Source organism: Lissotriton helveticus, chromosome 3_1, assembly GCF_964261635.1.
Source record: "Lissotriton helveticus chromosome 3_1, aLisHel1.1, whole genome shotgun sequence".
NCBI classification, from domain to species: Eukaryota; Metazoa; Chordata; class Amphibia; order Caudata; family Salamandridae; genus Lissotriton; species Lissotriton helveticus.
In genome coordinates this window covers 1,980,193,251-1,980,220,671 of record NC_136061.1, presented here as the reverse complement: position 1 = coordinate 1,980,220,671, position 27,421 = coordinate 1,980,193,251, and the positions used below count along the sequence as shown (strand labels likewise).

The following is a 27,421-nucleotide window of genomic DNA, read 5'->3' as shown; positions in this document are numbered from 1 at the left end:
AGCAGGCCTGTCGGCAGCCCTTCTGACCCATGCCCATCACAAACCTTGCTTCACTCAGTGAATATTTCCAGAATACCTAAAAAGGTCATATATACGCCCGTTACTAAAGAAAACAAATCCTGGACCTGCTTAACCCAGACAACCACGAACCAATTACAAATGGACCTTTCCTGGGCAAACTGATAGAAAGAGCAGCATTCACCCAGATGTACAATTCATTGAAGATAATTGCATACTTTCAGACTTCCAAACAGGATTCAATCCAGGAAGAGGCACAGAGTCTGCCCTCATTGCCTTCTGGCATGACCTTAAGAACACAGTTGACCACAAAGGGGTTGCTGCACTCATTCTCTTGGACCTCTCGGCTACCTTTGACACAGTTGACCAAGACACTCTAATACAAAGACTCTACAAAACCGGCATAGAGGGGACTGACCTTGACTGGATCACATCTACCTTCAAAACTGAACAAATATCGTTCATACCCTCCCCTTTCTCATCCAAATTATACTTCACAAAAGCAGGGGTCCCTCAAGGCTCTATCTCACCCATGCTTTTCAACATCTACATGCCGTCATTACCGCACTGATCAATTAATTTCACCTCCCTTCCTATAACTATGCAGGTGAAACTGGAAAGCCCCAGAGACATTTGAAACTCAGATTTTCATTTGCCGCAGCGCTGTTGATCATCGTATGTAATGGAGCCATCTCAAATGAAATGCTTCCCAAATGGAAATAATCACATGTGGCGTTGGAAGAATTATGACCCACTCGCCGCCTGGCCTGATTATCTGGGAACCCAGCCTAAAGTATCTAAGGAAGTAAGAAACCTCAAAATGTCCATGAACTCCAAGCTATCAATGAACACTCAAGCGGACAAACTAGCAAGATCAAGCTACATTAATATAAAAACTCTGGGATGCATCTTCTCCCACCTGGTATTTCCACACAAGGTCCAGGCTACTATCTCTTTTGTACTGTCTAAACTCAATTATGCCAACAGCCTCTACCACGAATCATCTTTAACAACTATGAAAAGACTGCAACAGATTCATAACTCTGCTGCCAGACTACTCTTACATGTAAAGCCACAAGCCCAAGTCTCCCTTGCCTTCAGTGACGTAACGAACGTTGAGGGGACCCCCCTGCAGTGTAAGTGAAGGGGCCCCTTTCAGACTCAATCTAGAGCTCCCCCAGCAGAAGTGCGGTGCTGACGGGGCCCCCTGGAGGGTGAGGGCCCCCTGCACCGCGGGGGCTGCAGGGGCCTTTGTTACGCCCCTGCTTGCCTTGAGGGCCCTACGTTGGTTGCCAGAAGATCTGCATTCAAGCTGCTCTGCATCACCCACAAAGCGATACATGGAATAGGGCCGCTCTTCATCAGGAATAAAATCTCCAAATACATTCAACAATGGAAACTCTGCTCTAGATTGGCACCTTGCGTCAAAATCCTACCATACACGAAAAAAAACATAGGTGGCACATCCTTCTCTGTTCAATCAGACAAACCATGGAACTCCTTACCGCCAAACTTAAGATCTACGGATAACTATCTTATCTTCAGAAGACTACTCAAAAGTTGGCTCTTCCCCACATAACCACCATGCTCAAAGATATGTTTTACCTTTTTATTTTTTATTATACGTATGTATCTAGATATGTATATTTCTTTGTATAAATGTGTATAATATTTAGGTTTATAAATGTATAGATATTTGTTAGGTCTGCTTAACAAATGTACATATTACCTGTGGTTATACTATTCTGTGTTTAACTTGTATGTAGGTCACTGCATAAATAAGTACATTTTTTATCATACCTATTTATCTACAATTGCTTCACTACTGAGTAATTAAAAGGAAAAATATATAAAAACAAATACATTCGCTCAAAGTACCTCAACACTTGAAAGTTTGAGTTTATTAAATACAACTTAAATGTACATATATTACCTTCCTTATCCATGTGTCTTTTGTGTACCCATGTATTTATTACTTTACTCCTTATTCAGCATCTCCAATGCACTGACCTTTATTTCATCCTATTCCTCTTTCAATGTATCCTCTACATATATACCATCCATGTATTTATGTATCGTTATATTTATTACTTTACTCCTAATTCAGCTTCTCCAAAGCACTACCTTATACCTCTCACTACATCCTCTAACTCCACTGATTCATCCCAAACCTCATTCTACTACTCTCTCCAATGTACTACCCTATTTCTTATCCCATGCTCTCTCAAAATATCCTCTACCTCCAATCTGACTCATCCCAAGCCGCAATATGATCCCCAAATTAACCCTTTATAGATTCTTTCCTCCTCCACTACTCCTTGCATCATCTCAAACTTTTACTATTCAAATCTCCCAAACAAACTTCTCTAAATCCTTCCCTCATGTATCCCTCCTAGACACATCCGATACCTCATCTTTCTCTATAATCCACTGCTAGAAACTCTTCCCCCTCCATCTCTCCTTTGCTCATCCCAAACCTCCTCCTACAGCTGTGATCTCCAAATATACACTTTCTAGACCCTTCCATCTTCTATCCCTCCACTGTCCTCTTCTGCACCTCTATACTCTGATATCTCTAGAACTGCATGTCCGTTATTTCATAGATAAATAATCCAGCCTGTTCCAGAATCAGGGGAAATATTGCCCTGTCAATAGGTCACACCCTAAGAATACAGGTCCATGCTCAGCTGACTGGAGACTCTTGTAGCTTCTCTTGGGTCTTCAGGGACACGCAAAGTTGTGTGTACATGTTGAAGTGCCCTTGTGGATTGATTTAAGTGGGAAAAACAGAATGCAATGTAAAGATACATTTGAAAGAACACAAAAGCAGCATTCTCTTAGGAAACTTTAAATCAATGGTAGGGCTGCATTTAGAAGCTTTCAAACACGTCAGTTGAAATACCAAGTTCTTAGAGACCGTCAGCCCTATGGCTGGGAAAGACATGAGGAACTCTGTCACAGAAGGAAGTACAATGGATGGAAAAATTGGACCGTTAACAGCCAAGAGGCTTGAATGACAGAATGGAAGATTCTTTTATTTTTTTGTTGTAATATGGAAGACTCTGTTTAGAGCTTTATGAATTTCTTGGGTTAACCAAATCATTTGATGACATAGATGTGAATAATACCAATGTATTTTCAGTTCCTTGTTCGCAAAAGAGTTTCGAACATAGTGAATCAATAAAAGAGCACTACCATTTGAGGTTGCATTAACACTAGCCTGTCTTTACACCATCCTCCATCTTGCCTCAACGTCACAGTAGATCACATGATAACTGTTGTTGATTCTGGTTGTAAATAAAACTTGTCTAGCTTCACTTGAGTAAGCAGAAAGTGTTCTTAGAGAAATGTTCTTGTTGTACTTCATCAAGGACGGCTCTTACTGTCCCAGGCTTATGTTGAACAATGTATCCGCTTAACTGTACAGCTAAGGCTGTTAGAATGGTTGAAGTGCAATGTACCACAATGCTAACAAAATCCTCAATTGTGTTCTGTAGTAAAAGATTTCTTCTAGGATATTTCCTATTGGTCCAACACAGAGAATCATGTATTCCCAGAGACTATATGAACATCTTTTTCTAAAGCCATATATGTGTGGATTTTGCTAGCAAGAAATACCCCTCATTTCCCATTTTAGAAGGCAAATCTATGCTGGATTTCATTTAGAGCTGTACTGAGTTCTTTATAATGCTAACTTATATGCTTTGCTGCTGAATTGCTTGTGGCACATTTTCTGTATTCTGCCAATTCATTCTTCTACAAATCATTGAAACAAGCATCTTTGTCTGTCATTCTTATGAGAATGTTTCAGCTTCATTGTATGAGCCCTCCTAATCAAAAGAGATAGTTCTAGTTGGGGAGCACCAAAGTCTGTATCGGGACTACACTGCTCCCGCTCCTAGATGTTGGCATGCCCCTTGAGTTGAAATTTGATCTAGAAATCCGAACCAATACTAACCAGTCAGTCGTTTCAACACGGCCAGTAGTTTTTTAGCATAAGTCTTGATGACAGCAGCACCCTTCGTCCACAGACCGCTCCAATGCAGAGCAGGTGTATATAGAAGTAAGATGGTTCTCACTCGGCGATATGAAATTGAGCATCTGTTAAGAAGGCCGCTCAGGAAAAATATACTTGGAGTCAATTAATCGCCTTACTCCTCCAAGTGCTCACATAAATAGCACAAAAAGGCCTTGAGGAATAGATTTAGCAAGAAAAACTCTCACCCTCACGAGGGAGCCCATCGTCATAGCACACACTGTTTGAAACATTTACAGGTCCTTAATACTAGATGCCTTTAATCACAGGATGCTGTTAGAATGGAACTTTCCTGCACACCTTCGAGTGCATCGCCATGGTGACAGTACGGTGAACAATTTCCTAGAAGTCACCAGGGTACAAGTCTTAAAAAAAAAGAAGTGGGGGGGACTAACCAAGTTAGACAGTATGAAAGTGACATCATGGTGTACGACATCGCACGTGGCATCACAGGAAGTGACATCACAACCCATGACTTCACAAGAAGTGACATTACAAGGTCTCATCAGATCTTAAAACCTTTGACATATGTAAAGCAGCTTTATCACAACTATATTTGAGTGCGCTATGAAATTTGCCAAGTGAGATTTTGCGTTGTAAGTGCCACAAAAAAAAAACGTAACCCTGACACAAAATCTGGGACTCGACGTATACATTTATTTATTTAAACTGTGCTGCTAAGATATTGGCAGCAAGAAGAAACGTGGCAGTAAATCTCTTCATCCTAATTGGTTGCAATGTCTGCATTTTACAATATCTTCTGGGGTTAATGCACCTGCTGCAGAGAACTTTGAGTGCCCAGTAGATCTCAGGGAATAATGGTAAAATAACTCTAGAGCTTAACGCATTTGCTGGAGAGATCTGTATTTTGTCTAGCCCGAGTTTTGATTCAAAGTAGGATAGGGGGTTAATGTATCCCCTGCAAACCACATTATGTAGCATGCAGATGACAGATTTGTATTTTTCATAGCTGAGTAAGTGGTTATTGCTTTTAACACAAAGATCTTTTGTTATTTGCAGTTCATAAATTGTAATCCTTCCAGTATATCACAGTGAACAATGAAGGGCATGTGACTCCTACACTTTGTAACCATCGCTGTCTTAGGTAACGCATTGTGGACATTGATTTGCACACACAATATTTTGTCAATATATATTGTTTATGTACGACGTACAGCACTCAGACACCCGCCATCGGGATGAGTACAACTATAAAATAAATAAAACAAAACCGTGGTATTTAAATCTTTAGTTGTGGAACACATTTGACATTGGGGTGAAGGGGCATAACCCTTCCTCCTTCCCCTACATCCCCACTCTTCCCCCCCCCCCCCCCCCACCCACCCACCCAGGAACCAGTCAGAATTGATGCGGACTCAGCCAATTGTCTCCGACCAACGCAAGCTTAACCGCGCATATGTATGCCTTAACCGCGCATATGTATGCCTTAACCGCGCATATGCCTTAACTGCGCATATGCCTTAACAACGCATATGCGTGGTGTAAGCAATGTGCAGTCTAGTTGCCGAGCGAATGGGCGGAAGAAGGACAATCTGGAGAGGTTGTGGTGACTTAAGTGGGGCTTGGGCCCGGTCTTGAGGAACGGTCATTTTTCGGGGTGGGGGTTGGTTTTAGGACTCAGGAAGGGGTCAGGTAGCTTGTAGGGCAGGGAGCAGTTTTAGGGCTCGGGTGGGTGTGCTGGGGTCAAAGTAGGTTTTAGGGTCATGGGTCGTTTTTAGGGCTGCCCCTTTACCCATCATGTCTTCACCACAAAATTGCGTGGTAAAGACGTGATTGTGGTAAAGACCGCATGGTACAGGCATGCGTTGTTGAGGCATGCGTTGTACCATCATACAAACCCCCTTACTATGTGTGAGGTAAGCTTTGGGTGAGCCCACATTCCCCCAGAGGCTTGTGCTGGTGAAGCAGCACAATCAAACATGGTCTCACAGATGTCCGGTTTGAAGGTGGAAACCCAGGGCTAGCCTGAAAGTAGGAAGAAAGAACCGAATGAATCCTCTCATCGCTTGGCCTGAGGACTTTCCTTGCCACAGGGTTCTGCATAATTGTATCCACATCACGGGCCTTCGCCTCTGTTAGAGCAACATTGTGAAGGTATCAAAAACCTGCCTCACTGGAGCACAACGTTCTGGAGGTGGACACTTTTCAGATTGAGCTGGCCAGCTGGAGTGATATGCATTTTACTGCGTTACCAAAACAACAACAACGGAACACAATGCTAGCCTGGTTTTGGATTTCTTAAGATCACCTATCTTTTAGCTTACAACTAAACCTTGCTTCCTTCCGAAGGTAGCAAACTGACTACCATTACATTTTGATGATATTTACACTGCTTCGAGACAGCAGAGGTACGGTATAAAACAATGTACAACATATTAAGAATAATCAGTTTGTTTCTGGGTTTAGCCAGAGGAGAGGAGGTCTTGTATTGCACAACATTTCACATCAGGAAAAGTGAGACTAGTATGGTGGCCGGAACTACCTGACCGACATTCTGACATCTAGCCGGGAGAGCGATCAGTATAAGGAACGTGGAGCATCACAGCCAAGATGGATTGTGAGGTGGTACACTGAAGATGTGTGTCAGATGATCAAGGGGGGGGGGGGGGGGGTGTAGAACAGTTCTCCATGGTGGTTGGATCATCTACTTCAGAGCAGTCATCGGAGACTGGGCTCTGTCGGCAGCTGAAAATTTGTTAATGCTGACCATGTGCATGGCTTGCCAGCCTCAGAGGACTGTGAGCTTCTGTTAGGCCGATACAATAAACACCATTCCACCACAGAGACAGGCAAAGGGTCCTGAGATTTCCACTTATTTGTTATTCTTTGTAGGGTGAGTGCCAGAAGTTATCAAGCAGATTGATCCTGGGCCTACAGTTCAGAGGAACATTATCCTAAGGAGTGAAGAGTGCAAGTCACTGATTTATTGCATCCCAGGGAGAATATTGCTAGCATTTTCTCAGTAACATTTCACCAGACATTCTGGCTGCCATGATATTGGACTATTGTTTGTTCTATGCTGGCATCCGGGGCGTGGCATCTCCAGCACTCATCATTATCCTGTCCTCAAGCTCAGAGTTTATTTGGAGACCATAGTGCTTAAGAAGCGAGAACACCGTCTCGGAGAATGAGGCGAACTGTTGGCATCTAGCTGCTCGTTTCTGTATTTTCTGGTGTAGGTGGTCCGGTATCTGAGGTTTACCGCCCATACTTTGATTGCATTGCGGTCTACATGCTCTTTGGGATTTGGCTTTTTATCATACCCTGGACCCATCCCATCCCCTCTCCGCCGAAACCTACTAAGCACTGCATAGGGCAGGCCGAGCAAGCCTGTGATCTGCGGTGTTCTGCAGCCACCCACCTGAGCCTGCTGAGCATGGGCCATGGACATGCTCACCTCCATCCCAAATGTTATACTTTGCATTTGCCTCCCAGACTAGTTTTTGAATGTGTCCATATCAAGGGCTAGGAACCAGCCAGGCCTGGTTCCTAATCTTTAGGTCTCTATTTTGTCATTTGGGTGGTAAAAGGTGCCATTCGACCCCTCACTTGTGTGCCCTGGCACCCAATAGAGATGCTCTTGCTATTGGTTTTCTAAACTCGTTTTGAGATCCCTGAGCCACACTTTAGCCTTGTAATGGTTGCCAGAGAAAATGTGATTTTACTCTTTTCTGCCAGTCAGTTTCTGTAGGCACTGTTTGAATCGCGGGCAATTGGATTGGACTTTTCATTCAGATTTCATTTCTCAAACCGGTCTCCGAACCAAACTGTTAATTAGTGCTATTAATATTTCGAAAACAACTACTCAGGTTTACATCAAACTACAGAGGTTTCCAGGTTTGCCGAGCACTGCTGTTCTGCTAGGTTTACTGGAAATCCGTGCAGTAGCTTTTCATGAGGCAAACATTATTAAAGGATTGTGATATGTAAACACACCTTTTGAGATTATTACTTAACCAGTCTGCAAGAAACTTGGCAAAGCAACTAAAGTGACCAAAACAATGTTACTTTTTATGATTTTTTTTGGGGGGGTGGGGAGGGTGCCATCAAAAAGACGTATCCTATTCAAATGCAATTTCATTAAAACTGCACAGTAGCTGCAGGCCCTTGTGCCTGCTCCCCCTGCTACAGATTTCCTGTCCAGCTTGCCCGCAGTCTGCTACCATCTGCTGCCTGTATACCAGCTGCCCTCTGCCTGTGCCTCCTCTGCTCGTTTCTTGCCCCGTTTTTGCTTTTCTGCCCTCTGTTTTGCCTGCTCGTTTTCTGTTCTCAGTTTTGCATTTTCTGCTCGTTTCGTCCCTCTGTATCCTCAACACCTGGCTTTTCGATGGAGACCTCGCAGCCCAGCGCCCAGATAGACCCCAGGGGTGACAGTGGCCAGCACTGTAAATGCTGTTTGATTGATTGCAGTTTGTGTGTGTGTTTTTGTGTGTATGCTCCATGTGCTGCTGTTTCACTACAAGAACGAAGGAAATGCATGTGGGCAAATAAGTGCGAGTAAAGAATAGAAGAGATGTTCACATACACGGCGAAAGAGGGAATGGAGATTAAAAAAATGACAAGAGTCAAAGGAAGACTTTTTAATAAACGGGGACTGAGTAAAGGATACAAGAAAAGCAAGTATATGGAAAGCTAAAGAGAAATGGAAAATATAGAAATGAATACATCGAAGCCAAAGATAGAAGAGAATCAGGAAGCTAAGATACTTGAGTGCATCGAAAGACTAGAAGAGATAAAAAGAAAATAATAAAGAAAAGACAAAGGTTTAAGAAAAGAAAGGAGGTAGAAAGCTAGAGAAGTAAAGAGAAAACATACAAAGTAAAAGAAGAAAGAAGTAAAGGACGAGGGAGGAAAGGAAAAAAATGGTTAACGATGAAAAGTTAAGTGAATGGAAGGAAGGTTAACTAAAGAAAGAAAAGAACGAAAAAGACAGGATTGAAGCTAGAGAGCAAGACAAAATAAGGAAAGTAAAGAGACAGAATGTAAAAGAACCAAGAGAGAAAGTAAAGCAAAATGTGTAGAATAAAAGGTAAATAGTGAAAATATGGAATAAGAGTACATAAAATAGACCAGGGAAAGAAGTGAAAAGGGAACAAAGGAAGGAAATCAGACAATGGCCATGACAAAGGATGGCAAATGCATGTGAAAGGTAGGAGGACATTTCAGGAAGAAGTGATAGAAGAATGGACGGTAGGAGAGTACAAAAAGGAAGTAGGAAAAGAGTGATAGGAAGGCGAATAGAGAAAGAAACGCATCTTGATGTAAACGTGCCTCACCCTAGACATCCCCGGATCTTCCTCGGCAGTTGTCAACTAGGGATCAGCCTGATGTCTCAGAAGATACCTTACCGGATATGTGGCACCAGCGCAAATATTTAAGTTCTGCCTTGTCCCTAATAAAAAATAGTAATAACAATATGTCTGTTTCCTTTGCAGTTGGCGGTTCGTGTTTTATCTCTGTGCCCTCATCGGCGGGGTCGCAGCCCTCTACGACGTAAGTTGCTTATCTATCGTTTTGTTTTTATAACTCTGCGTTCTGGCGCTGGTCCGGGTGAATGCGCGGCCCATCTGTCTCCATCGAGAGGTGTTCTGGGGGCACGCACCGCTGCAGGTTGAGTGGGTCACTCATGTACACTCTCCTGTGTAATAACTCGGTCAGATAAGGGGCGGAGTCAGATTCTAGGGTAGGGCGGGGTTCATATTACTCCCGCAGGCCACTTTTAAATGTGCAAAAATAATGTTATACTCCGAAATTATGGACTAGTACGGGACCAGCACATAATCCCTTTTGGTAGATTTGGGCTATGTATAATCAGTGCTGGAATTAGAGAGAAAAATGATCCCTAGAACCCTTGGGGTCCCGTATGGCAACAAGGACACACATGTCAGTAAATCTGTTCTCGTTTAGTTATTCTGCCGCAAAGAGGCTGCATTTTAAAATATCTTCTAGTGTTAGGAGACCTGTTCCAGCAGCTTGAGGGGATTGTAATAGCTGTAAGATAACTGTTGGTTAACTCTGCACCCGGATGGTTCGGAGTTTCGTGTGATCTCAATTTTGACTCATAAAGTGAGTGCTTAGAGGGTTAATGTGCTTGCTGCAAAGTACATCCTGTACGATGCAGATCACAGATTTCTAGTTTATGTTGATGGGTAACCGGGCTACTGCTTTTGCATCTAAGAAATCTGTTGCTTCCAGCTCATAAGTTGCAATCCTTCTAATATAGCAGAGTGATCTATTTACTAGCATCAAGGAGCTCCATGCGAATGCAAGTCGTGGGTTTACATCCTATTGTTTTTTTACACTTGTTGTTTTAAGACTGCAAAGAAGGCTTGCTTTGGGAAGTAATACATTATTGTTAGAACAGACGACCACTATCACTGTTACATTTGATATCTTTGTGTTTCTCCTGAACATTCATTCACTCTTAACATATAATGTCCACAAGTACGGACAATATATTATTCCTACACCTAAGCATCCTCACTGTCTTTTATAACATTTCTTGTACATTAACTTACATACTGATTTGTGTCTGTCTTGGATGTAAAGCCTTCTGACACATACACCGGATTGAGTATTACTGTAAAAGAATTAAATACAAAATAGTAGTATGTACCATTTGAATGATTATTTCTGTAATTAATTATCCATAAGATAAATCGTTCATTCTTAAAGTGTATACACATCTCTCACATAGGGAGACTGAAAAAAGTTTAAAGCCTGCCTCCAGTAGTTTCTATTAAGTACTTGTGGAGTAGTAACCTGCTTTGTGCGTTTGGGTCCTTCCATTGCACTGGGATCTATCTAGGCAATAGGCTCCAGATACCTCACAGCCAGGGTGACACTTGGACAAAAGAAGTGCTAATGGGCTTTTAAATCGGGCCTTTGTTTTGGGCCTGACTGGAAGTGAAAACAAGAATGCTCTCGCCCAGTCTGTAGGTTGCTGCTTGGAAGGGAATGAAAACAAGCATTTGCAATGCAATAGGTCTCGCATTAGGAAAGTTTGAGCTATTGGTCTTGTAAATGACTATTTTTTTTATTAATGTGTTGTTTTTGAAAATAGCTAAATTAATAGCTTTGTCATTTACAATGCCAATAGTTATAACTTTTGCAAATATGACACCTATCGCATTTGTAATGCAACATGTTTTGTATTTATGTGACTTGGATGTATTGATTTTACAAATAACAATGGCTTTTAATTTTTTTTAATAATTAATACTAAAATAAAAGTGATTGTAATTTATAAATGGCAATAGCTTAAACTTTTGTAAATAACTTTTGTGAAGATTATGTTCAGTGTATTTTATTGACGAAAATCCAAGAACAGAAGTGAAATATTAACATCTTTTTGTGACATTTGTAATAAAGCTTGAAACATTGAGAGAACATATTTGAACCAGTGTCCTAGGTTGGTCGTGTTCCAATTAAGGGAGGACCTGGCCTGGCAGCTCGGGCTAATCAGTTCCTAGTGGAGCACGGTCAAGACAAATTTACATATGGCAGGGTCCAAAACAAAGTGGTGCAATGGACAAAAAAACATGGACTGGGATTCGGCCCGAGCGATTGGCAGTGGCGGAGATTAAATTTAAGCATTCCATCCATAACCTTGTTGTTGTACTTGACTTTATTTTTAAGAATAGAGAAAATCAAGTTAATGGTGCGAGCAGAATAAACAGAGTCTATAATATGTAAATTAAGTTCAACACACTTGAGACACGCAAGATCATGCACAGCACGTCTGCTTACATTACACTATATGCAGTGCCAGTGGAATCATGCAGTTCACTTTATTTTCTGCATCATAATGGATTTGCCGCATTTACCACATAATCCAATATAATCAGCATAATTTGCAGATGTTAACCAAAACATGTTTCCGATTCAAAAAGATCAAAAGCGACTAAAATTGCTACTGCGCGTGATGCAGCACAGTGGCAGGCCACCTTCAGTTTCTGATGGCTGAATTTAGGCGTTCAATGTGAGGCGTAACCTTTGCTCATACAGTGGTAACGTGTAAAAAAGGAAACGACAAAAGAGAAGTAATACTGCTTCAAAAGGTATCGCGTTATTCGCATGTTCCTGCCGCATACATTAGGAACTCCTGCTGCATTATTTGATCCGCCCTTGCCGCATACTTCCAAAGACCCTGGCTGTGTACACGGTGCTCGCAGGGCTGTGCAGTGCACAGCTTCTAGTACAGAAAAGGTGTGGCAGGGCTTGCTTCCCGGGTGGAATTACGGATGGGACGGCCCCCTCCAGCAGCCCTAAAATAGCAGTCAGTCTTTACACTACCAGGATCCTGCGACATTCCTGGAATTCCAGAGCAGAGGTGGTGGAGGGGGGTAGGATGGCACAGACTTGCAACTGGAAATCCGAGGAGGTCGGACATTTACAACCCCATAATTGAAACACTTCCTCCTCTACTTGCCACCCAAAAAAATCCCCCACTGACCTGTGTGGCCGTGGACGTCCTGCTCCCCTCGCCCACTCACAGATCGAGGTAAAGTCATATCCGGAGGTACATTTATCATAGCGTTGTAGCGTGGGGCAAGGTTGGCGCGGCACTAAAGTTAGATTTATCATGCCACTTCTTTGGGCGGCCCGCGCTTACCTGCCGTCTCGGGGCGGCAATGCCCCCCTCCCTCCTCCTACAATGCGGCCGTCGCGGGACGGCAACCGGCGGAACCTCGCCACTGCCAGCACCCAACTCTTCAATGACACCACATATGTGCCAATGGACTCAATGACCCACGGACACAACAAACTGAGCCACATATGTGCCCATGGACACAACAAACTGAGTGGCATCTGTGCCCACAAACATAACTAACTGAATCACATCTGTTCTCACGAAAACACCAGAAGAGACAAACTGAGTCACAGGGGTTCCCATTGACACAACAAACGGAGCGCATGTAAAGTCTAAAGTAACTTACGCAATGTTATCTTGTTCTTTCATGCAGCTATGGAGGAGGTCCGATGTCAACATCATAGCCTTCTAAATGAGCGCACCTCTACAGATTTAGAAGGATTTATTAACATTACATATGGCAGGACCTCCACCTTCAATACCCCGCCTGGAACTGACCTACTGCGCTGCTTGAAACAACAAGCAAACTCACCGCCGCAGCCCGGCTTCAGCAGGAAGCCAGGCAACCTTTGTTGGGATGGGGGCGGGGCCCGACACGCGACCGGAGCTTCCCAGGAGGCAGGCTGCGGTGGCTGGCGCAAGGCTACGGTGCAGAGAGAGGAGAGCCCTGCGTGCAGCCGGCGTCCGCCCGGGAAGCCAAGGAGCGGAGTGCCGGTGTCCCTGTGCCCGTTGACGTCGGAGGGAGCAGCCCCGGAGCGGGACCTGACTAGGCACGTTGTCTCCCCGGAAGAGTCCTGCGGAGTAGAAGTCCCGGTGAGTGGGGCTCCGTGCTTGCGTTTCTGGTGACAGGAGGTACTTCGAGCATGTTGCGGGCTGCGGGGGCCATGGTATTTGGAGTCCCCAGTGTGGGACACCACGATAGTGCCGGCATCTCTCCAGAGCCAGAGGGCTGCGGCGGCGTGTGTATGCATGCGTGTCTGTGTGTATGCAGGGGGGTGGGGGGCGGCAGCGTGTGTATGTGTGCGTGTGTATGTGTGCGCGCGCCTGTGTGCGTGCATGCAGAGGGGTGGGGGCTGGCTGTGTCTGTGTGTGAGCAGGGGCTGTGAGTTACTCTGCGCAAGCGCGGCTCAGACGGGCGCTCCCGCGGTGAAAACTGGAAAGGAAAAGCGCGTGGCACATTGCTGTCCACATTCCTAAATACGGGTAACATTAGGTCTGAAGCAGACACCATCAATGCTCACGCATTGAGGGTAGGTCTGCTCGACCTAAAAAGCTTGTGGGTGCTGCTGTATTATGTCCTGGTGTCGGAAAATAACACCAGGGCAAATTCAGTATGTTCCCTGGTTGGCCGGATCCCAGATCCGGTACAGAAATAGCTGCCCGAACCTGCATCCATAAGGATTACTCTTCTTTCCAGTCTTGGCTATAATAACTCCTCAATAAACTGATAATTCTCCTTGGCACACATCATGGCATGTCACTCGTGGGTGTCCCAGGGCAGTTGCCACGTGGTCAAGCCCCTGCTGGAGTCTTCCACAAAGCTATTGTTGTGTTTGGCCCCTTCGAGTCAGTCCTTGAAGAGAGGGCAGCTAGTGAATGAGCCTGATTTAGGCTTGCAGGGCAGAGTGCCAGTGTGTGGGCGGGAAGGGTGGACGCCTGTGTACTGCTTGAAGGGCAGCACTGCAGTGGCTGGCTGTGTTGCATCAGCCGTTCCCCAGGAACACCGGCTGAAAACGTACAGTAGCCCAGTATGTGATCCACTCAGCGCTCCAACCATCTGTAGTTCCCATTTTAATGTTCTCCGTGTAGCTGTAAACTGAGGATAATGTTACTGTTATCCATCCGGTAGCAGCATGAGGTTCTGGGTGTGGAAGAAATGTGCCCTGGAACTTTATCAGTGAATACAATGGGCTTTCACCAGATGTTTCTAAGGGAGTGAGAGTTTGTCTTGATAGGAGAACCGCTGTGAAAGGGAAGTTCTTTTCTCCTGTCTAACGTGTGTTCCCTCTGCCTCATTTGATGCAGGGAATGCGCTGATTCACCACCAGTGGAACCACTGCCGGCAGCCAGTCTAAGGTAGCCACCTATCTACCACTTGGACCCTGCCTTTCATGCATCAGGAGATGCACCCTACATGGCAGGCCTGGGCAAGGAAAAGAAACAATGTTGCCAAGCCCCAGGTCCACTCCCATCCTCACCACGCGTAGGGAGGAAACTCCCAGTCTATAAGGGCATTGACTTTGTGGGCGTTAGTTTGTGGAAAACGAAAAAAGTGGGCAGAAAAATAGGCGCACGCTTCGATTCAGCCACCAGTGCATAGAAATACCCACAAGACAGGCAGGGACCTGTTATTATGACAGGTGGTCATTCCCCACAGGGGTGGTTCGGGACTGAATTAAAGGCCTCTTCTGGCCTATGGTGCGTCCGCCAAGCACAAGCTCTGCCTGTGGTACTTAAAAATGGGTTACTGGAATTTAAGAACACATCAGTGTTATTGCTGCAACTCCCTCTGTGACTGATTGTATTTTTGAAAGCACTGCCAGTTAACTTCTTCAATCCTCTGATTTATGAGATTTGTCTGCACGGTTAGTCAGTCAGAGTATTTGATAAAGCACAACTTTCGGCAATGCAGTTTTCCTTACACTGCACCATGAGGCTTGTTGATGGGGTGGGTTGTTCATTGAAGAGAACGTTTTTATAGCCTGAATCTGGTGAGGGAGGATTGCATTCCTGGCCCCTTGCTGCAGCTACAGAGACAGTTCTCTCTCCATAAGTAGTGGTACTTGTCTTTGGAATTTGAGGTAGGGATAGGCAATCTGCTCTCAGATTCTTGAATTAACAGTGCCAGCAGAATTGTTGGCCATGACATACGGTGATTGAAAGTTTAATTGCTTTGTGCACTATGGTCATGGCCTTAGAATAACTCCAAATAAGATCGTGTAGTTGCACATCTGTGTTGTAAATTCTTATGAAACGTTATACCAAATTTAAAGTGAAGTAGTAATATTTTTGAAAAAGTTGCGTGCTACTCCCTGTCTATGGGACAAGACCCTGTGGTCCCAACGGATTAGAATACAAAACTAGACTGTGGAATCATCCACAGTCAAGGGAGTGCACAGCTGATGGACAATAATGTCTCAAGACAAGCTAATCTAATTCTAGTTGCAACAAATAATGACCAATGCTCAGAGGCAAAAAAGTTTTGTCCAGTTATCCGGTTTCAAAACCATGTATTGTGACAAAATAACCACTTACTTCCAAAACATGATATTCATACTGATTGTTAAATACATATCAAGATCAAATAATATATTAAAATGAAAATCATCACAGAGTACATAAACATGTAAATGCAAAATTTCATTGTTAGCTTAAATCGTCCCAATGCATTTCGGGTTCACAACAGGAACCCTTCTTCAGGGGTAATCAATTGAATGGATAACGATGTCTTCATAACTTTCGATGCAATCCACAGTAATCTAAAACACAACAAGACGCAGTCAGTCTACTGCATCCAAGATTTTAGGATTTGCACTCAAAATCATGACTCGGTGCTCACAAAAAAGAAAAGTGGGAGATATTGTGCCAAAAAGAATTAAAATATCGAAGAGAAGTCACCTTAGGGTGTGTTATCAGTATTAGGTGATTCAGATACCACGCTCATGCACTCCGGCATGCACTGGAAGCCAATACAGTGGTGTCTTGCTCCTATTAGAGTCCACATTTTTTACTACACACAGAAGACAAATAGCCACATTCTGAACTATTTGAAAATGAGCTAGGTGTTTCTTTGGGGCATCAAACAGTATTGCATTGTCCTAGTCGAGCCTCAAATGAATAAAAGTATTAACTTTGGGTACTTTGAGACCGTGTCCTAAAAGTGAGAGTATCTTACGGAGAGTTTTAAAGTGGGAAAAACAGAATGTGAAAATGTTGGTGACTTGAGTTGCCACGTCAAGATAAGAATTAATCTAGATCCCCAGCGTGCAAATAGATTTTGTAGGCACAGTAGGAGGTCCCAAGCTGGCAGGTCAATGGGGATCAACCAGTCTGATTTTAGGTGAGGTTAGCAGAAGCACCAGATTTAATTTGAGATAGTTTGTAGCCCTCCACCAGTGGTTATCTTCCAGACTGTCTGACATGAGGGAAGTGGTTTCCGGGTTAGGTCCCTGACTGGGAGACACGACAAAGTGCCAAAGGGAGAAAATCAATGTTGAAAAGGAGAGGGGAAAGATTAGAATCCTGCAGAACACACATTATTAGAAGTAAAGAAAAAAGGTTGACATTATCTGCTGTCTGCTAGTAATGATTCCAACCATAAAAAACTACCTATGCCTTTAATGCCTAAGTTGGACAATCTTGTCAGCAGTATGGCATGATGGAGGATGTGCCGAATGCCACAGAGGTGCAAGAGCAATAAGGCTCTTTGGCCTCAAGCGTCCATCATCATCTGCAGGTCGACCAAAAATGAAACTGCCAGTTCTGTACTTCCTCCTAGTGTGTTCGATTTCTGCGTGGTCGAGCAGTTGAAGAACACTGTTCTATCTGAAATTTTCAACAGAAAAGGAAGGAGAGAAAAGGGCCAGATGTTGCTAAGATCCACAGGGTCCATTGAAGGTTTTTTTCAGTATAGTTCTAACAATTTCTCCTTTTTAGCAGAAAGGTATTTGACCTGCAGAAGGAGAAAGGGACAAAATAGTCCCAATTTCAGAGCTTACGGTCGATGCAAATTGCAGAAAATATTTGGCGGGCAAATGTCTACTGGTGAACCTCATGGACGGCTCTGCTGGATCAAAACAGTAAGGCCTCATTTAGAAATAGATACATACGTTTGCACCATGGACCTAATTTCCTCTTATTTGATGGTGGTTTACTCTTCAAAATCATACAAGGCAAGGTCTCACCCTCAATGTCTTTCATGACTTTAGAAATGTTAACATTAAAAACTGATGTTCAAATCGAGGGGAAGATGAAGGAACCTCAAGGATACATACAATGGAACATCCAACAAAAGTACCTTTTTTTGCACTTTATTATACTACGGGCTTCTTTCACTAATGTCTTTCATAATTGAATTTTAGCTGAGGTTCGTAGGATTTAGCCAGTGTATTTCAGCTGCTTGAAGTTATAATCTTCTCTTGGAAAATGTATCTGGAAACCATGGATTAATTTTCCTGCAAATGGATTTGTCAAATATTCTTAAATGCAGGGGTTCGTCCAATGCTCATGTCCGTATGATGTAGATTAACAAGCAGGTCACCAGGACTGACATTTTCTTGTTGTATTATGTGGAAGAGTATTTGGTTTACCATGTATTTTCTGGCCGTTAATGAAGAAACAGTATGATTTTTGAAGATTTGTTTGAGGAAGTGGCCGTAGAATAACAAAACAGAATGACAAAATGATCATGCCCACTCATGGAGATCAGAGTTTAAAGTTCGATTGCTTTCCAATGTGAAATGAGGGGGCGTGGCTTTGCGCTGCACCAGGATAGCAGTGTTTTAATCTAGCTCCGCTGGTCATAGCAAATATCCTCCGGATAATCCTGCTGTGCCACTTGCTTTTCAGCGGCATCAGGATATGAGATCCTGTACTCAGCGGTTGTGGCCAGAACCCGCCTCCATGGCTAACTGGCAGTGGCGTAGCTATGGGGGTGTCGGGAGTCGTGTCTGTCGACTACTACCATCCTCCTGGCCCCAAAAACAAGTAGGCCGTTGGGGCTGCCGCCCCCCTCCCGGAACAAGAAGCCCGTCTGCGTGACCCACCCCTGCTTTTACCTACATTCGGGTGAGAAACTTAGGGACCGCCCCGGATGAAGCCCACCGATGCAGGGCCTGCGCCGTTACCCGTGACTCCAGGCTCCAAAGGTGAGGTGCTGTTGTATGCCCTCAATCATGGAGGCTGCACGGTGTCGAACGGGGTCGCTAGCCCTGGACGGCCCGGTATGGACAGTAGTGCCGGTCAGCAGCCGGGCGGACTTGCGGCCTAGTTGAGACTGATCTGCACATTTCCTAGGCCCGATGAGGAGGACCTGCACACATATAAAAGCACTGTACACCTGTTAGAAATAACAATGGCACTTGGAAGTGCCCTGCCTACTCTCCACACTCTCCTGCTGTCCAGTAAGTGCTGTGCATTCTGCATATACCTTATTTTGCTGACCACTATGCTCCTCTAAACCCCAATTCACAGCACCGATTTCTGGGCTTGCCAGTGAGGAGCTAGTGTTTCGACATGCTGCATGGCCTGCTGCCTTGTCTTTCCTTCTGCCAGCGCTACGCATTGCCCAGGATGATGAGGAATACAGTCGCTGTCAATTACGTGTGCATACATATTACTCTTTTTTTTTTTTTTTTATGCCTATCCTGCTCGAACATTGCTGTCGCCCACTTCTGCTGTGTGTTGTAGTGGCTTGTTCACTTTTTACCTTACACAATGGGCAAAACGGGTGTTAAGCAGCAGCGCCAGACCTTTGAGGCTCGACACGGCAGCCCACGCCATCTGACGAATAGTAGCAGGACAATGGGGGAAACAGGAGGAGTGATTCCTCCCCAACCAAGGGCATTAAAGCTCTTGTGCTGTATAGGAGAATGAGCCTCCGTGCCATTGATCACAAGCTAGACTCACTCATGGATGATATGAAAGATCGTATGAATAAGCAGCACACTAGACAGTCTGACGCTGAGCAGCGCATATCCGATGCCAAAGATGTGCACACGCAGCAGGCTAAAACTTTAGGGGAGCTAAAGTTCGAGCTACGCAAAGTACAATTAAAGAATGAGGACTTGGACGCAAGGGCAAGGCGAAATAACATTTGCATCCTTGGTATTCCTAAATCTACTCCTACGGGGTGCACAGAAGATTACATAGAGAAGCTACTTTTTACCCTGTTCGGCGCTGATCACTTCTCCCAGTCTTTTGTGATTGAGCAGGCGCGTCGATCATTGGCCTCTTGACCTGTCCCAGGTGCCTCGCCTAGACCCATCATTGTTAAATTCATTCCAATGTGAAATGATTGAATTGAGTAGATTCTCTACAGTGTAGGTGGGCACTATGAAGCTGAGCCTTAGGTCGAACATTTCCAGGGAGTCTTTGGGATGGGCTGTCACGTCACCTCCCACACAGAGTGGCCTTACCGTGAAAGGTATTTGATTTCTGAAAAAAAGTAAACGTTCTTTGAAAGCTCACTGTCTAAGCTATTTATCTTCAGCAACAGTACGATTTTGATTTTGGACAATGATCTTTTTTTACTCATCTTCCATTGGAGATTTGTTTCTGAGCCTTCATGCCTGTCTTTACTCTTTCTTTAGTTAAATCCAGTATCTGCAGGCAATCTTTCAACCTTAGCATGCACCATTGTCTTTTGGGGAATCTCAATTCTTTTCTGTGCCCAATGAGCAGTTCATAATGCCCTGGTGTGCCTCTTCTTTTAATATGTTACTTTTCTCTAATTCACATTAAAGAACTGTAAACCTTCATTGTCCTTGTGGGCCTGGACCATGATACCTTTGCGTAGAAGAAATTAAATGGTTATATAATCTTTACCCCACTGTCCTAATATTCAGTAAGTTTTTACCATCTTTCAACAAACCCTAAAGCAACTAGCAATCCAATGGCACATGCTGAAGATCATCTTCACACAATGCTGTTTGTTCTCCAACAGTAATTGCAGCCATATTATTGAGCCATAGATTCTATATGCTGCTATAAAGTGACTCCCTTTGTTATCCATGGCCAGTGTGTATTCTGAACTAGTTCCCTCGACTTATCCTTCCCATGTTATTTTAACTTACTCATAGGGTCTTTCAGCTAGCCCACTCCATTCTTTGATTTGTTGTCGTGTCATTCATACTTTAGAGCTGACTGGTGATGTGAGCGTGCTATCAGTGCGTTCAGCGCTTATCAGCGCGATTTTGCGAGGCTCACAGCGCTTTACTTTTAATACTCCCGTTTTGTTATTTAATTTACTGTTTTCGTTTGCCTTGTCCCCTGATTTTAATAGTGGCCCACTTGCCTGCATTATAATCGGAATTTCACCGCATTTTGCGGGCCCCTTTTTCAAGCTTTTTCATCTTGGCGGACATCTTGGAGGGACTGAAGGACGCCGGGCGGCGCCATTTTGGACATCGGTCTAGTCGTCACAAGGACGCTAGACCTGCATTTAATACGGTTATGTCAACGGCGGGAGTCCGGCGATCCCGCTGCGCGGTGTCACGCCAGAGTCCAGCCCGTCTGTGCCCGTCCGGGCCCAGACGGGCTTAGGGCCAGACCCTATGCTCATTCATGTCGGGGCTACTATCACCTACTCTCGCAGAGAGCTTTTACGGTTGCGCCTCACAAAAAATTCTGCCTGTACGTATGTGCACAGAGGAGCCGAACCCTTCTCACGCTGCGGATTACACGGTTCATCTGAGCAACCCGCGGTAAGGAATCCCCTTCGAATGGCCTCACTGAATTGTAGATCCCTCCCGAGGCATTCACTTGAAATTAATCTCCTCATACAAGATCATAAGTTAGATATCCTGTTTGTAACGGAAACATGGCTTACACCAGGCTCAGAGGTGGATATCGTGAAAGCCCTCCCCCCCGGGATTTTTAATCTATTCTCAGGATAGGACAGCAGGGCGGGGAGGGGGTATAGCCATTCTTTATAGGGATTCCTTGGTGTGCAGGGCTCAGAATGGTGGGGTGTCGGACTGTGAGAGCTGTAAGTTCTCACTGCAAATTTCACCTACGGTGGCGCTCTCCGGGATATTGGTGTATCGTCCCCCAGGAGGCATTGGGAATTTTGTTAATTCCCTGATGGAAACCGTGACGGTTCTGGCCGCCTCGGCGAACAACTTCATCATGCTGGGAGATTTCAATCTTCATTTCGATGATCCGGCGGACCGGTTGGCGGCTGATCTGCAATGCGATCTAAAAGCATATGAGGTCGATCGCATCAACTCAGGGGCCACTCACAACAAGGGTCACTTGCTTGACCCGATTTTTACTAACGTTGCCGCTATGAAAGCCTTCACTCCACGGTTGCTAGCTATATATGTATTGGAAAAAGCAATGTATGAAAAAAAAGGCCGAATGATAAAACAACTGGGTAAAAGAATATGGGCCCCCATAACTGAATGGAAACAAAGGCTAGAAAATAGCTAGAAATCTATAAATTATCACCAGCTCTTCTCTTCTCTTGTCTCTTCTGCTCTTTTCTCTTTCTTTACGCTTTCTTGTTGTAAAAATGCAATTGGATAATATAATTCGTATGTTGCTTCAATACGAGGAGTTATATTATATAATTTTTTATATATGCATTCCTTTTTCCATGTATATAAGATTGTGATATATGAATTGGAGATTATAATTGGATAATGATAATGTCCTATGTCTGATGATGATGATTAATAAAAAAAAAAAAAGCCTTCACTCTAATCCCACTTCCGTGGACGGACCATCTACTGATCCCCTTTACCTGGCAAATAGAGGTTGCCAGTACTCCTTCTCCTAGTGTTAGCACCTCTGAAAGACCTTGGTCAAGACTGTCGGTGGAGAATCTGACTCTGAGACTTGAGGGCTCGCGCCCCCCCTCCGGTTTCGGACCCAGTATTGGCAGAGGCAGATTTCAGCAGATGGCTGACCAGTGCACTTGACTTTGTTCTTCCAATAAGATCTGCAGGCAGGAGAGAGAAGAAAACGAGCTCTGCCCCCTGGTATATGTCGGAGTTGAGAACTCTTATGAGGGGTTGTAAAAAGCTTGAACGTGCCTGGAGGAAGAACTGGGAGGAGGTTAGTAAGGCTGAATATCGCGTGGCGATAAGGGCATACAAACTCGCTCTTCGGTGCGCCAAAGCCCAGTTCCTCAAGGAGAGAATTAAGAATGCTTCTAATTCCTCCAGGGAAACCTTTTTAGTGGTCAAGGAACTGCTGAGGGTTCCTGAGCCGCCCGCAGCTACAGATAATTTAGAAGGAAAATGCAAAGACTTAGCAGACTATTTGCATACAAAAATAGTTAATATCTTACGTACCCTGCCCCAGATGAACATGAGAGCAGAGCCTAGCAGTGGATTAGGGAGACCCCCTGTCAATCTTGAAGCTTTTGGACCAGTATCGACTGATGAGGTCCTCAAGGCTTTGGCTACCACTAAGAGTGGTTCTCCTCGTGATTTAGTTCCCATGAGGATTCTAAAACAGGTTGGCTCCTCCATCGCCAAACCTTTAACTGAATTGATCAATGCCTCTTTGGGGTCTGGGGTTGTTCCACCGAAGTGGAAGGGAGCAGTAGGAAAAGCTCTCCTGAAAAAGCCCAACTTAGATCCTCTTGACATGGCGAACTATAGGCCAATTTCTTTACTTCCTGGGCTTAGTAAAATCACGGAAAAGTTGGTGAATTTTCATCTATCCAACTTCCTTGAGTCCAATGGCCTATTGAGAAGCTCACAAACTGGATTTCGCCCAGGCCAAGGCACTGACACCGCCCTACTGGCAGTCGTTGAAGAAGCGAGAAGCATTTTGGATTCAGGAGGATCAGTGGCAGTGATCCTCCTGGACCTCAGTGCTGCTTTTGACACTGTTAATCATCAAGTGTTACTTCAACGGCTGTCAGATGTCGGGGTGACGGGGATTGCACTGAAATGGCTTCGGTCATTTCTTTGCGACCGGACCTACCAGGTATGGGAAGGTAGCGCACGTTCGGCACCCATTCACCTCCAATGTGGGGTACCGCAGGGCTCCTCCCTGAGTCCCACATTGTTTAATGTGTATATGGCCCCCTTGGAGGATGTGGTTGCTCCATTTAACATCAAAATTGTGAGCTACGCCGACGATACCCAGTTGGTGGTCGCTCTTTCCCAGGCCTCTGAAAGTCCCGACATGCTGTACTCTTGCCTGTCCAAAGTTCACATTTGGATTGGTGAGTCTGCATTAAAGCTGAACGGTTCAAAGACCGAAATCATGCTGTTGGGGCACAAAGGATCCTCACTTCCCCCGACTGTTTGGCCCAGCTGCTTGGGCTCTCCTCCGAATCCCAAGGAGGAGATCAAGAGTCTTGGGATATGGTTGGAGCAAGATCTCTCCTTCAGGACCCAGGCTACTAAAATGGCAGGTGTCTGTTTTGGTCTTCTCCGGGCCGTGCGTAAAATTCTGCCCCTCCTTCCATCGCTATCTCTGAAGCTTTTGATTCAGGGGCTGATTATATCAAGACTGGATTATAGCAATGCTATCTATCTAGGTGGCCCTGAAGCAACTTTGAATAAATTACAACAAATTCAAAATGCTGCAGCACGGTTACTTAAAAACATCCCCATGTCGCGGTCGGCTAAACCTGCACTGAGGGCACTGCATTGGTTGCCGGTGCGTGAAAGGGTGAAATTTAAATCCCTCTGTCTCGCGCACAAAATTTTGCAGGGTACAGGTCCTCCTGTTCTGCAGAGTTTAGTTACACCTTATAAGGCCAGCAGAACCTTACGCTCAAATCGAAAACACCTGCTTAAGACCCCTAAAGTTAAAAAGGCACGTTCAGGGGGAAGAAGATTCTCTGTGAATATTGCTGTACTTTGAAATTCACTCCCCCTAAGTTTGCGCTCTGAGACTTGTCTCCTTCGTTTTCGCAAACTTCTGAAAACATATCTTTTTGTCAACTGCTGACCCTGAATGCACGTGATTGTCACTCTTGTTCTGAATAAGCGCTGGGATGCTCCAGGGTAACTACGCGCTATATAAAACTGCAATAATAATAATAATAATACTTTTATTCCAGCTACTACAGTATGTGGCATTGGGTCAGCCCACTTCAGAAAATGGCTAACTTCAGTGTGAGTGATGACATTGAATTCTGTCACAAGGAGTACACTTGCACTCAAAGTAGTTTCCTTCTGTGCTAGGGACTATGGCAGCATGTACTTTTGGGATCAAAAAACATTTTTGCTTTTTGCCATTTCTTTCATATTGTCAAAGGCCTAGCAGATCCCCCCCAGAAGTAAAGTTTTACAAAAGCAACAACAACAAAAAGCACTGAAAAAGGAAAAAAAGACAGGCAATCAACACCAGGCCTATTGGGTTTGCTAACGCTTCTTTAATTAACCACTCAAAACTATACAGTTAAATGCCTGGTCTGGACTTGTGTGATGTGAGGGCAAGGGGCGGACAAGATGTCATACTATTACCATACTAGGATGTAGTTTGAAGAAGCGTAACCTTTGTGGTGAACCACAGTGTTCTAGTGGCCTCAAGTATTAGTATGTGAGTACTGCAGGGTGCCCATGTGTTTACAATGCATAACCCTAACTTGGAGCATTCACCTAACCTGGTGCTGCAAGTATGTCTGGAATTGCTGAATATCATAGAAGTTCCTTCACCCCACAAAGAATCACAGACTTGCAGACCATGTTCACACTTTTTTTTTAGTAGTAGAGATTTAATGAATGGAGCACAATCCTCCCTTTGCATGGTACTAATCAAGAAGACTTTGTTCTTTGGCATAATTGGGCCCAACCAGACACTCTGGACATGGTCAAGGGTTAAACAAACATTTGTTCATAGGCGCATGACACAATCATGCAACACTAGTAGTGGCATCGCATAAGGGGTGCAGGGCAGCAGGGTTAGGATGTTACCTGAACTCCCAAACTTAAGTCCCTCACCTGGCTTCGTAGGTTCCATGTTAAAATATCGATATTAAAAATGTCGATGAAAATAACGATGTGAAAATATCGATAACAAAAATATCGACTTCCTATACATAAACCGGTAAGTACAATAATATCGACACAAACAGCGATGTAAAAAATATAGACTTTAAAAAATACATAAATAAAATTAATTAAATAATATTAATAGTATTAACAAAATAAACTAAATTTAATGTATATTTTAACTAATTAGAACAAATAAACTTAATTCAATAAATATAAACACAAACAAAATGTGTACATATACATATATTTACTTAAATACATTTTATTAACGGTTATCCTTATTTAATTTATAAACTTTTTAAATGATATAAAAATAAAATATACACATATATAAATTATTTAAAATTAAATAAAATATTCTATATTTAATTACCACATTAAACTATTTAAAAAAAAAAAACATACATTTAATAACCAAATAAACACAATATTAGTGGAAACGTTGGATAGCGAGGGGGTAAAAATTACTATTCCCACTCCAGTGAGTGCAACAGTAAGGAAAGGACTGGATAGTGTAGGGGTAAAAATTACTATTCCAACTCCAGTGAGTGCAACAGTATGGAAAGCATTGGATAGCGTAGGGGTCAAAATTACTATTCCCACTCCAGTGAGTGCAAAAGTAGGGAAAGCGTTGGATAGCGTATGAGTAAAAATTACTATTCCCACTCCAGTGAGTGCAACAGTAGGGAAAGCGCTGGATAGCGTAAGGGTAAAAATTACTATTCCCACTCCAGTGAGTGCAACAGTAGAGAAAGCACTGGATAGCGTAGGAGTAAAAATAACTATTCCCACTCCAATGAGTGCACCAGTAGGGAAAGTGCTGGATCCCACAACAATAAAAATCAAAAACATCAACATTTTTATTAAATGTAATTTCCAATATTAACATAATTAATATATACAATTAAATATATCATTATTAACAAAGATAATAAAAAATTAATTACACATGTACATAATATCCACAACGCACACCTATAAGTAATTACACTATTACAATTATTAATTACTAATCAATTAATAGAAATTAATTTATAAATATTTAATAATTACGCAATAAAAAATTACTTACCACCATTCACACCATTTACACATATAAACACCACAACACAAACCTAAAATTAATTACACAATTACAATTAATAATTACTAACTTATAGAAATTAATGTATAAATATTTAATAATTAATCAATAAAAAATGTATTACTTACCACCCTTCACACCATTTAGACATATAAACACCACACCACACACCTAAAATTAATTACACAATTACAAATAAGAATTACTAATTAATGGAAATTAATTTATAAATATTTAATAATCAATAAAAAATTCAATACTTTCCACCCTTCACACCATTTACACATATAAACACCACAAAACACACCTAACAATTACACAATTAACATAATTATTAATTGATTAATTGAAATTAACTAATCAACTCCTAATAATTAATCAATTAACAGATTAATTATTCTATAAATCTTATCTAATTAAATTACTTCCCACTCTATTCCCCTATAAACCCACAACCCAATGCTGGAACTAAAAATGCAAAATTCTGATTACATTTTTTTTAACTACTATAAATTTAAATCTACATAATTAAATTACTTCCTACCCTATGCCCCTATAAACCCACAACCCACTACGGAACTAAAAACACAAAATTAAACTTAAAATAAATGAACTACAAAAATTTTAAAACATATAATAAAATGACAATGCTCATTAAAACCACAAAAATACATAACATTATTAATCGATATTTTTGTCAACTATATTTTTGTAAACGATATTTAATACATCGATATTTTTTAAATCCATATTAATTACCCGTCAGTCGATATTTCTTCTCCACTATATTTTTACAGCGATATTTAGGTCCCTCGATATTTCTACGTCGATATTCCTGCTCTGCACCCACCTCGTCATCTAGTTCCTGTGGCATCCCTTTTTCTAGGTACACTGTTCAGCAGGGAGAATGAGTAAAAATCTCCTAGGCAGACAATCACAAATATGGGTACCATACAGAGGGACAACCCTCACGTAGTTCCTCTCCC

The 27,421-nt window shown here is 43.2% G+C and overlaps 1 protein-coding gene across 1 annotated transcript in view; it reads left to right on the top strand.

Annotated features, from left to right (window-relative positions):
• Nucleotides 1-27,421, top strand: part of CERS3 (ceramide synthase 3) — a 375,229-nt gene that overhangs the window by 262,298 nt on the left and 85,510 nt on the right. Inside the window, exon 4 of the mRNA XM_078683111.1 lies at nucleotides 9,511-9,568. Within this exon, the coding sequence (XP_078539237.1) occupies nucleotides 9,511-9,568 (58 nt within the window). The remainder of the gene's footprint in view (nucleotides 1-9,510; nucleotides 9,569-27,421) is intronic.